This window comes from Acinonyx jubatus, chromosome B3, assembly GCF_027475565.1.
Source record: "Acinonyx jubatus isolate Ajub_Pintada_27869175 chromosome B3, VMU_Ajub_asm_v1.0, whole genome shotgun sequence".
NCBI classification, from domain to species: Eukaryota; Metazoa; Chordata; class Mammalia; order Carnivora; family Felidae; genus Acinonyx; species Acinonyx jubatus.
In genome coordinates, this window is record NC_069386.1 from 104,946,624 (window position 1) to 104,958,627 (window position 12,004).

At 32.4% G+C, this 12,004-nt stretch overlaps 1 protein-coding gene across 2 annotated transcripts in view; it reads left to right on the top strand.

Annotated features, from left to right (window-relative positions):
• PPM1A (protein phosphatase, Mg2+/Mn2+ dependent 1A) overlaps positions 1-11,455 on the top strand; it is a 48,961-nt gene extending 37,506 nt beyond the window's left edge. For both annotated transcript variants that reach the window (XM_015071830.3, XM_027065847.2), the window contains exons 4-6: positions 4,042-4,150; positions 5,538-5,595; positions 6,551-11,455. In XM_015071830.3, the coding sequence (XP_014927316.1) occupies positions 4,042-4,150; positions 5,538-5,595; positions 6,551-6,580 (197 nt within the window). In that variant the 3' untranslated portion in view covers positions 6,581-11,455. The remainder of the gene's footprint in view (positions 1-4,041; positions 4,151-5,537; positions 5,596-6,550) is intronic.
• The last annotated feature ends 549 nt before the right edge of the window (positions 11,456-12,004 follow it).

Here is a 12,004-nt window from a genome sequence, read left to right on the forward strand (position 1 = left end):
CTTTACATGCCTTTGACATTTAGTGTTTAGTGTACAAAGGTGGGAAAGGGCATTTCTGTAGTCACTGTTCAGATGTTTTTGATTGTCCTATCATAGTTATAACAGAAATAAGAACTAATGTGGCGCTGTACGTTCTGTTCAGGATACTTTTGTTTAAAAAGGCTAAAAAGTGTGTGCTTTAAAATTCTTGATGAATTCACTGGCATGAGTAATTTTATGCCAGGAAAGTCTGATTTGTGATTTATTTAATGATGAACAGATTGTTTATGATGGTGATAATTTAAATACCATCTTTCTGTGTAAAGCTATGTATATGAATTTAAGATTTTTAGGACTTTTTTTTTTTTCAATAACTTGAAGATCACAGCCTGGTTATTAGCAACTTTCATGTGCCACAGCTTTTAAAAATTTATTTTAAACTGTTTCAAGTTTAAAGACTTGAAGACATAAGACATAAACTGCCTCATCGAGATAACATAGACCTGAATAGAAGATATGCTAGGTCTCTACTTGGCAGAAATGCAAATGCTGAATAAAATCAGCATTTTATTGGGAGTTCCAGCAGTGGATTTGTCATAATTCTGCAAATTATTTTGAGACAATTAGAAAGATGTCTGTAACTGTCAAGTGTAATGGCTTAAACATTTGAAAATATATAACCTTTTACTCAGCTACTACTTGATATAAATGCTAAGTCTCCCCAGAGAATTGCATTTCGCTGCATATATGCAGTAAGCATGTAGATTATGCAGTTTCTTTAAGAAGAAAAACTTAACATGCTTATAAAAGCGTTAAAATACATTTTGGGCTCCTGATGTTATGAATTTGCACGTTAAAGATCTAAGAGCATGTAAGCATTGACCTACACACTATTATATCCTGCTGTGCCTGCATTATTAAAATTAATATGCACTTTAATTTTGTTTTCTCCCTTTTTACTGTTTGATATCAGTTATCAGTCTGATACTAGAATCATGATTGGTTTTGATTTTCAGTACTATCTGGAGCTGCTGTTTTGTTTTTATTGCTCTCCCCCCACTTGATAGCGATATATCTAGTGTGTGTATGTACTATTTACTATTTCATTCATTGGACCTACTTATTCAATGACTTTGTTTTCTCACTATTATCCAAGGATCTTGGAATTTTTATATTTTAAATGATTCATTTTGATATGTTATTTATATAATACAGTAAAATAAAATATTTAGAATGCTACCAAGTTATTTCACATTGATTCAAACTGCTGGTTAGTGGAAAAATGAAACCGTAAGAATCTGTATTGGGATAAATTGGTATTTGATTTATCGGCACTTTAACTTGGGTGTACATGCTTTCTTATTGATATAAAAAATAAATACTTCAGTTTTATTTGCTATGAAATAGGGTCACATTTTTGAAATACAACTTTTCTCTTTAGTATGCACTCTTTAAGTTTTTGGTGCAATTCTAAATAATTGCTTTAGATACATAATTTTATGTTACAATATTAAGTTTTATATTGCTTTTTATCTAGCAAGGATTGCCACCTGAACAGAGTTTACATCAATACTCAATATTTTTGATATGTTGAAGTGTTATACTTGTACCATTCAATTTAAGATTATTGTGTCAGAAGTTAAATTTTATATTCCTTATTGAGATAGATTTGATAAGACTGCAACTAGAGAATAAATATATTACATTAATTAAAATTGCTACTATATTTTAAAACACAGAATGTAACTATTTAAATTGCAAAAGTTGTTCTAAGAAAAAAAGACTGCATTCAGCCTCCAGAACAGGCACTGAATATTCTCTTCTTTTTTTCTTTATTTTTTTAAATACATGCCTTCAAAATTGCTGTGACCTATCAAACCTCATTTTATTTGCTTTGAATACTTTTGGCTTCTCTGTCCACACCGTAGAAAAGAGAAAAGGCTTTTCAGCTCTCCTGTTATCTGTGTCCTTCTAAATACTTGACTCTGTAGGGTTGTGAAAAGATTCAGCTCATAATTTAAACCACATCACTTAAGGTTGTGGTCCTTTTAAACCAATGTAAGATTGTTCTTCTTCTACACATATATTTTTTAAATCTTTGCTGCTGACTGCCCAAGCTTTAAAGTTGCTAATTTGGAGATAAATACTACAATCCCTCAAACTTGGTGTGAAGTGGAGTGGGGAAGAGTAGAATGTGTTTATATGTGAGTGTGAGAAACATCTTCTATACATATATATTCTTTAGTAAAAACATTCAGTCTTTTTACAGTTCTAATTAAAATGTATAGTCCAACAGCAATTAAAGGAATATTTCTTAAGATTCATTTTGTTTTCCTTTTTAAAAGCAGAAGAGGCAATGCTAGTATAGTATTAATGGTAAGACAGTTTAAATGTATTACTGTCCCATGTGGAATAGGAGATATTAACTGTTTTTAAAGACTTACATTCATTTTTTTTAAAGAATTTGTCTTCCTGTAATTTTCTTCACAATTAAAATACCCAAATATATATTTTAACAGAGGAGATGTAAGATACATCAAATATAGATGAATTAAGGTAATGTTTTTTAGACCTGAAACTATCATTGATTGAATTTATCATCAGTGTTCATTTCTATTGTATTTAGTTATCTATCCAATAATTGTGTTGGCTTAGCAGAGACTGTATGTTAAGTGTATTACAGCTTTAGATTGTGAAATTGTGCAGCTTAGGTAAACATCAAAACCCTTTATTTTTGTACGGCAGATTTCCAGCATTAGAACTATGTAGAATAAATATACTAGATGTTAAAGATTATACAATAAAGGAACTTGGCAAACCAAATCTGAGATCCTTGCTTTTTGTTCAGATTTAAGACTGGTTAAAAAAAAAAAAAAAAAAAAAGGCAAAAAAATAATACATGGTAAAATTTGGCCTTAATTCCAAAAGGACAATTTGAGCCATTTAAAGAAATACGGGTAGCAATGTCTGTCTTTTAATATGCGGCTTTAATGAGGAATTAGCATTTTAAAACCTGATCAGAAGACAGAAGATCTTTATATGCATTGTGACTTTCAAGGGTATTTACAAATTGAGAACTAGAATAATTTTATTGCCCTAATGATGACAAAGAAAATCTCTTAGGATAAACATTTAAAAACAGAAAATTGAATAAAACTTGAACCTTTAATTTACAGATACCTTTGGTATGATCTTGCGTTTAGAGTAAATACGCTGAAACTCCCATGTAAAGATTTAGTCTGAGAGTTAAGTCTTTTGTACGTAACTGTTGGTATTCTGTGGTATGAGGAACAGTATGCATCTACATGGCAACACTGCAGATCATATCACTATACCCATTTAGTAACTGGATGTTTTGAAATTAACAATTTAAAATGCAGTTGTATGGTTTATCAAATTAAAAGTTACGAAATTTAGACTTTTTTCCATTCTGTATGCCTTGTTCAAATAATCAACTAAAGAAATGGTATTATATATCTGTTTATTGCCTAAAGTTACTTCAGACAAAAACTAAGCTGTGAGTGGTATTCAGTTATATAACCTAATCTGCACATGCTACTTAAGTATCGTTTTGCAAATATAAACATGTAAAAATGATTTGGGTTAGTATATAATCAATAAATTCCCCTATACTTAAAGGGTTTTTTTCCTTTCAAATTTTGAAATTATTTTTTTTAAATCTGTGTAAAATTCAGGAAACATGTTTCTAGTGTAAAGAGAGGAGTTGACCTCCTCCAAAGTAAACTAGTTGACATTTCATTTTTATACCTATATCCTTGATTAGGTAATGCATTGGTTTTAACATGAAAATTTTTTCACATGTTTATCTTGTTCATTTTCATTCTTTCAACTTAATCTGGAAAGTATCTTATTTTTGTGTGTCATTTTGTGCATCCCTTTGTCATAAATTTTCAAAAGTCAACTTAATTTTTTTTCTAATACCAGCTTAGAAAATCTCAGATGTGGTAAATGCCATCTTTAAAAACCTAAGTTATCTTTGTTTCGTTTTTTTTTAAATTACATTTGAATAACACTTACAAAAAAAGTACTTCTGATTCCCAGAAATCATAAAGAAGCAGGGGGAAGGCGTCCCTGACTTAGTCCATGTGATGCGCACATTAGCAAGTGAGAACATCCCCAGCCTCCCACCGGGGGGTGAATTGGCAAGCAAGTAAGTTACATTCTGCACACTCTTAAAATTTGTCTCAGTACATAAAAATATTAGGTGTTCATTGACCAAATGTGTATTTACCTAATTTCTGAAGTGATCTTCAGGATGTTTAACTGCAATTCAGTGTTTTTCATTATTAATGGTACATGGTGCTTGTTCAGAACAGGTGTCAGGATGTCATTGTTTGTAACTTATTACACTGAAGGCCGTCTTTAGTGGAGACGTGGGTTACGTTGATTTCCTCATGTAGCATAAGTATAATAAATATAGTGAAAGAATTTTTTAAGCTAAATTACATAGCACTACAATTTTCCTTTTTATTGCTGCTATTGTAATTTGATTTTGTTGATCCCTGGATAATTTAGCACCCCAGGGATAAGCATTTTTCTCTTCCTCCATCTGTGCCATTTTTCTATATCTCTGATTTTCCCAGTGTTTTTGGTTGTTGATTCCTGGTTGGGTGGATTTTGTTGTGAGGGAAGATAGGAGGAAGCATTTCTTGCCTTCTTCTATGTGCACCTCAGTTCACAGAACTGGACTAATTCGTGTTAAAAATTAAGCTTACATCTTTGTAGGAAATTTTATAAATCAAGCATTTGTACCTTAACTATCCATATAATTGACCTACAAAGATATATTGACAATTTCCTTGATTTTCTACTGTGTTATAGAAATGAAGCCAGGTTCCTTATGATCATTTGTCTAAATAGAAATTGTAAAAATTCCTGTTTGAAGCTTTTATTTCTTTTCTTCCAATGTGACCTTCTGTGAAATGACTGTCTATAAAATTGCTTCAAATCAATTTTGGAAGTAGGGAGGCTATAACTTATAATACCACTACAGAGTTTTTAACAAAATATTATTCAAAAATTAATTCCTAGACTTTGCAGGGAAAATGTCATATTTGACATTTCTGTTTTATAGAGCTTTTTAAAGGGGGCATTACAAAAAGCAGAAATTCAAATGTAAAAATTTATCCAAATTATTTTACCACAGCAGATGTTGACGTTACTTCTATTTCAAAACTAACGTTCAACTCTTAACCAGAATATGTTACTATTATATCTTAAGACTAGCATCACTGCTGAGTCATAACCACATAAGCCAGTTCAAATGAAGTTGACCCTACTGACTGATTTTTTTCTTTAAACCATGACTTTCAGTCTTCTATTAATTGGGTTGGTGGAATGTTACATTTTAGAATAAATTCACATCTAGTTTAACATTGGGGTTCAAATATCTTAAAGTGGATCACTTATTGACAGTAAAAAATAGAATTAAAATAATTTCCAAGTGTAAGATTATCTGACATTTTAATGAGCACCTATGAGTATTTAAGCAGTTCTGTGCTCTAAAGAATTAACTTTCTGCATTTTTTTAAATTTAGGCGGAACGTAATTGAAGCCGTTTACAATAGACTGAATCCTTACAAAAATGATGACACTGTAAGTAGCATTTTCGCTCCCTCTGCTTCTTCTTCCCCTCCACTCTAAATGTGCACACCCTCGTACCTGTATTTTGCAGAGCTGTTCACTGTACCCATTTGCCCTTACACACACCCCTGATTGATTGTTCTGAACTCTGGGTGCACCAAAGTTCTCGTGATTGAGGACATAATCATGGTGAGTGGCCACCTCTCTCAAAAAAGAAGAAAGTCCCTTTGAATTATTGCTGGTTTTTTAAGCCTCGGCAAGCAATCAACTTCAGAAGGTTTGTCTCCACTAAATGTTTTTTTTGAAGTTGCTCAGAATCTTGAATTATTCTGAGTTTTATAAGGAGCTACAATAGAACTTCAGATTGCCCAGCTCCACTGAATAGTTTTTATGTTTGGAAATACCTTGTCTGAGAACCCTGACGTATATACTTCATTTAAATACTAAAGTAGAAAATTCTACTTATGTGAAAAGAATGCCCTATTTTCCAGTTTCCTGTTAGAATTCTGTTGTAAATGGTGTTTACAGAAAAGTGGTAACTTAAAAATCATTTGGGCACAGCTCGGAAATATATACTGCTCACATCTGTATTCCTTACATCTCTTATGACTTGAGGTCTTAATCTCTTCTTGTATAATAAAAGTTTATAAAAGTGGTCTAAAAATAAGTTGGGTTTTAACTGAAGAAAATAAGAAATTTTTATTATATGGTTTAGAAATACATTTGGTCCACCTCATGGTAAAATCGTATTTTAAATATTTTACTCCAAAACAGATTTTTTGAACAACTTGAATACTGATACTTCATATTAGACACACACACATACTTACATACTTTAAAAAGCATTTATAGACTGAATGTCAACTTTACAAAACCTTATCTTGCTGCATTATCCCAAGAGTAATGTGCTTTGGCACCTCTCAGCTTTAATGTAGTTCCTTCTTTTGCTTTGTTTCCTTTTATAAAGGATTCTACATCGACTGATGATATGTGGTAAAACTGCTCATCTAGCCATGGAGTTTACCTTCACCTCCAAAGGAGAGTACAGCTCAACTTCCTTGAACCTTTTAAACATCCCTCCTCAACTTTAAAGAAGGACATGTGTCATGGGTGAGAGTGGATCACACCAGAGAACTTCAGCAGTACAACAGCTAGCCCAGAACTGATTTTTTTTTTTTGTAAATTTGAGACTTATGTAAACGTGATTTCAAACCATAATTCATGTTGTAAATCAGACTCCAGCAATTTTTGTTGTATGATTTTGTTTTTTGTAAAGTGTAATTGTCCTTGTACAAAATGCTCATATTTAATTATGAACTGCTTTAAATCACTATCAGAGTTACAAAAAAATGTTTGGCTTGTTGTGTGATGCAACAGATATATAGCCCTTTCAAGTCATGTTGTGTTTGGACTTGGGGTTGGGACAGGGAGAACAGCAGCCATGTCAGCTAGGCACTCAAATGTGTACATGATTAAGGAGAAGAATTCCCAAATCTTACAAAGCCGGACATCCAGGGAGTTAACTGAAAACTGTCTTCATGTTTTGGCAGTGGGGTTGGCACTGTTGATAAAGCTGGTCCCTTCATTTAACTGTCGTCTAGGTTGTTCTCTCCTTGTTGCCAGGAGTATTGCAGGTAATACAGTGTATTCATAAGAATATCAATCTTGGGGCTGAAATGCCTTGATTCTTTGCACCTCTTTTCCGAGTCCTTACATTGAATTACTAATTGATAAGCAGCAGCTTCCTACATATAGTAGGAGACTGCCACATTTTTGCTATCATGATTGGCTGGGCCTGCTGCTGTTCCTAGTAAGGTATTCTGAATTCCATTTTATCAATAAAGCTTGATTTAACAAACAAGAAATTTAATCATGTATGTGTAATTCCTCCTTTACCCCGCCCTTTTAAAACACCATGCCATTGTAAGTGAGAAGTTTCTCGTGGGGAAAGATGTTTGTCTCTTTTAATTGGGAAATAATGTTACTCACGGCACAGATGGAACTGTTTCCCTTCCATTAGAAAGACTAAAAGATTTAAATCTCTGTTGTTTCTTAATCTGTTTTTTAATGGGTTTCTTTCTGGCTGCTTATTTTTCATTCTATGTGTATCAGCTTGAATTTGCCTACTGTTTAATTAAAATAATTGTCAGAGCTTGACAATCTAACACTCTATAGTAGGGGTGTGCGTGTGTGTGGGTGGGCGTGCGCGTGTGTGCACGTGCGTGTGTTTGCCTGTGATTTTTAATGGACTCATGTCTTTAGAATCCAAGTAGTTAAGATGTATTTGTGATTTGAAATAGAGCATGTTGCTAATATTTAGCTGTTGGCCTTTAAAAATAACATTCGAAGCTTAAGGAATTGTAGATATAAAAATAACCTAATTTAATTTAGGCTTAAATTCCTCTGATTAAGCATGTGAAAGTAAGTTTTAAAATCTGTCACGTTGAAAAGACTACTGTTTTGTGCCCTTCTGTATTTTTGTCTCTTTAGGTTGAATATTGTATTTATTGCCGTGTAATTTAATCATTCAGTAGGCAGATTCCCCACTAGAAATTATTAAAATGTAAGATTACAATACAACATTGAATACAAAATCAAAACTCTGTGTATAAAAGGTAGTATAATCAACTTTGTTACATTTGTTTTTTCCCTAACTTGGAAATATACATATTTGTATATATAGCCTTAAAACTAATGTAAAGTTAGGGGAGTAGTGGGAAAAGTAATGTGAAATGTCTCAGATTTAAGTAGTTACATACCAGCAAAACCTTTTCATTATCCCCCTTATTTGTGAGGCGATTAAATGTAATTTAATTGTATTTAATTTATATCTCAATCCAGCATGAATGAAGAAAAACAAGTACTATTTATATTTAGAAATTCATAAGTTGGAATTACAGAACCAATTCCATACTTACAAATAAATGCTCAGTGTCTAAATCTGTGGTAGAGCGCGAAGTATGATAATGTTCTAAGTTATGGCTTTGCAAGCATCTCAGTGTGCATTTAATGAATACAATGCTTCTAGTATAGAGTGATTACCAGACATACTAGTACTGAAAACTAAATTCCTATTATAAGAAGCCAGGTTCTTAATTTTTTAAGTAGACTGAATTTTTTAGTTCTAGAAATTGCAAAACTTCGAATTGGATTTTGATCTGCAAAATCATAAATCACAAGTTAAAATATGTGATGGAGAGCTATATTTCAAACCATAACAGCATATTTAGAGCTTTTTTTTTTGAGAGTTTTTAAATAAAAAAGAGGACGTTAAGCTATTCCTCTGTTAAAATTATTAGTACTGAAATGAAGCTTGGAAGTGAGAGAAAACTATTAAATGTTCTCTGAGAAGACTAAATCTTTTCCACATGAGTCAGCATTGCCATACTAGATATAACTTTTCATTATAAAAAAGGAAGTATCCATTATTATAGCAGACTGTGTGTGTTCTTGATTCCTGGGGGTAATGGTGGTGGTGGGAACCGACCACACGTTTAAAAGGCACTTTTGCACCTCTATGGTGCACTTCATTTTTGTACCACTTAAGTTCTTGCCCTCCCAACCCCCTTTTGTGTGCTAATTAGCATCTCAGGGCAATGCCTCAAAATTTTTCGATGTGTTGTATGTTATTTTCTTTGGAGGGTGAAAGTTCTTTTGTGATGATAATTTACCATTCAAAATGTACTTTCATTTAAGTGTTTTCTTAGGATGAACTCATTTTGCTGCTTGTAATAGGAAATTCATTTTGTGTAGCAGACTCTTAACCCTAACATTAAAAAATTTCACTGGTCTCTTACTGTCGTAGCAGTAAGCTCTCTTAATTTCCACTTTGTTAAGGAATATACTTTTATAGATAACAGAAGCAGTTCTCAATATTAGCATTAACTTTACAAAATCCAAATGATATTTTTCTTATTTAGCTTTAGAACTATTTCAAACATTTTTAATTATAATGCTTGCTTCTAGAGTACTATGCAATTAGTATACTGCTCCAGCCACTTATTTTTTATTACTACATTAAGAAATTTAGATTAAAGAATAAATTATGTAATTCAAATAATCTGAGTTATACTAGCATTTTTAGTGATCATCCATCTGACCACATATTAATTCCACTAATCAGCTTTCCCAGGAAACATATTGAGTGTTATCTGCAAAACACTGTTCTAGGCGAAATACCTTGGAACTATAAAGAAATGACTAGATCCTTGCCCTCAAGGAGTTTACATTTGAGTAGAATTTATAATCTAACACATGTTAATATTATAGCTGAATCACTCATCCAAAAAAAAAAAAATAGCTGTCACCCTCCTACTGTCTGCCAGATAATTTTCCTGAATAAGGCAGGTCTCTCTGTCCTAAAAAGCTCATTTATGCTTCCATTATTCACTTGAAAACTTCCATTTGTTTTCCTCTCCCCAAAGTTAAAAATCTCATTCAAAAGAAAATTTTGCTCAGCATAGTAATAATATAGGACTGATGAGGCTCAAATCTATTCAGTATGCTTGACTACCTTTAACAAATGGCCTTTTACTACTCCTGCTATAAAATTAGTTTCCTGCTATATACAGACAGCTAAAATTTAAGAAAAATTCTGTTTCTTTGAAACACACTGCCGTTAATATCTAGTTTTAGCCAAATGATTATTATGCATTAATTTTTAAAAATAATTTCACTGCCCATCTTTACTGGACAAGTTCATATGTGAATTCAATTTGTGATTTCTGAAAGAAGTGACAAAATTGGTTACAGGTTTTCTTTTTTAATTTTGAATTTCATGATGTATACTTTTAATTCATAAAATTTGAATTAGAGGTATAAGCCTATAATGTTTTGTTATTTGTACAGTATTATATTAGGATTTGGTAGGAGAAAATATGTAAATATTTCAGTACATAAATGTTTCTCTTTTGAGGTTTCTCTTTGAAGGAACCTTAAAGAGTTTCATACTTTTGCTTGCAGATACTGCCGGTGAGATGACCATTTTGTAACTGAGTGATCTAGTCCTCTCATTAGTTTTTCTTTTAGGCATTAGGAAGAGTTCTTTATAGTTTAAAACTTTAGAAGCATAATTTTACTTTATTTTCTTCAATAATGTGCCATGATTTTTGGATTGTATTTTTAAATTCTATATTACTTTAGAATATGCTTGAAATATTTAAGGATACATTTTCTAAATGTTGCGAGTATAATACTGTATTGTTTTGTAGGTCAGAATAGTTAAGTCTCAAGTGTTAGTTATTACTGATAATCAGAATGCCATCAGAAATGATGAGAGGCATTTGGTTCCACTTGATTGTCAAATGAACATTTCTACTTTTGTTCACCTTCACTCATTCTTTCCCTTTTACCTGCTTTATGTGTTAACCTAGTGGCCTCTGCTCTCGTATTTTTCCGGTTATATTACCAGCAGGTAGGAGTGTGCCAACTAGAAACACTCAGATGTATTGAAATTATAGTTGACTAACTTGCATTTTATTAGATGGGGGAAAATGTTGTTTGGATTGATGTAACAAAGAAGTGACTTTTTTCCCCTCCCTTATCCAGCACGAAATGTTGCTTTATTTCCTCTACTGCCCTCTTTGTGGTGGTTGTCTCTCTCTTTTTCAAACGTAAGCAGGCTGATTCCATTTTCTTGAGCAAGAGTTTAGGGCATTACTTCACCAAGGCCAATTTCTACTGTACAAAACTGGGCCGAAAAAAAGAAAATTTGGGAGATGCCAGTGAGGAGGACAGAGAGGATTACTCTTAATTGTTGTAAAAGCCATAGAGAGATCTTCCTCTAGCCAGGCTGTTAAGAACTGTTACATAAACCGGCAAGAACCAACCTTTGCTTCTTCAGATCATTTGATTTTCCATCAAGGGAGATAATGATAAACAAAAATGCTGCTGCTTCAACTTAAAAACAGAAAAAATAAATGCAAATGTTTATTCACCACAAAACCCAATCCTTCCGGTCTTTTAATTGCTCCAAACCTCAGTTTCTATTAGCTTTCTCATCGAATTAAGTATTCAGAAAAATTTAATGTTTTTCCTTTCTTTTCCATAGTCCTCCTGGTCCAGTAGAAGACATTGAGTAACATTTGTGTTTGTATTGTACTACCTGAAGTAAGATTGGTGTAGGAGATTGTAGCCACAGGACAAAATTAGTAATATCTCAATTAGGTATAGTGAGTGCTACAAATCCATTTTAGGAACAATTCTTAACTTTGTAGGTTCCCAGGCCCTTTGAAAATGATGAATCCTAGGAACTTCCTTACCCAGGAAAATCATATAATAATGTACCTAACTCCCCAAAGTTTACAATATTGCAGGGGTTCAACAGCCTTTTTTCCTGCAAAAAGCCTGTAAAAAATATTTCAAAGGTGTCAAAATAATTTGAGTAATTTAAGGAAGTGTTTAACTTTTTGAGAGAGAGAGG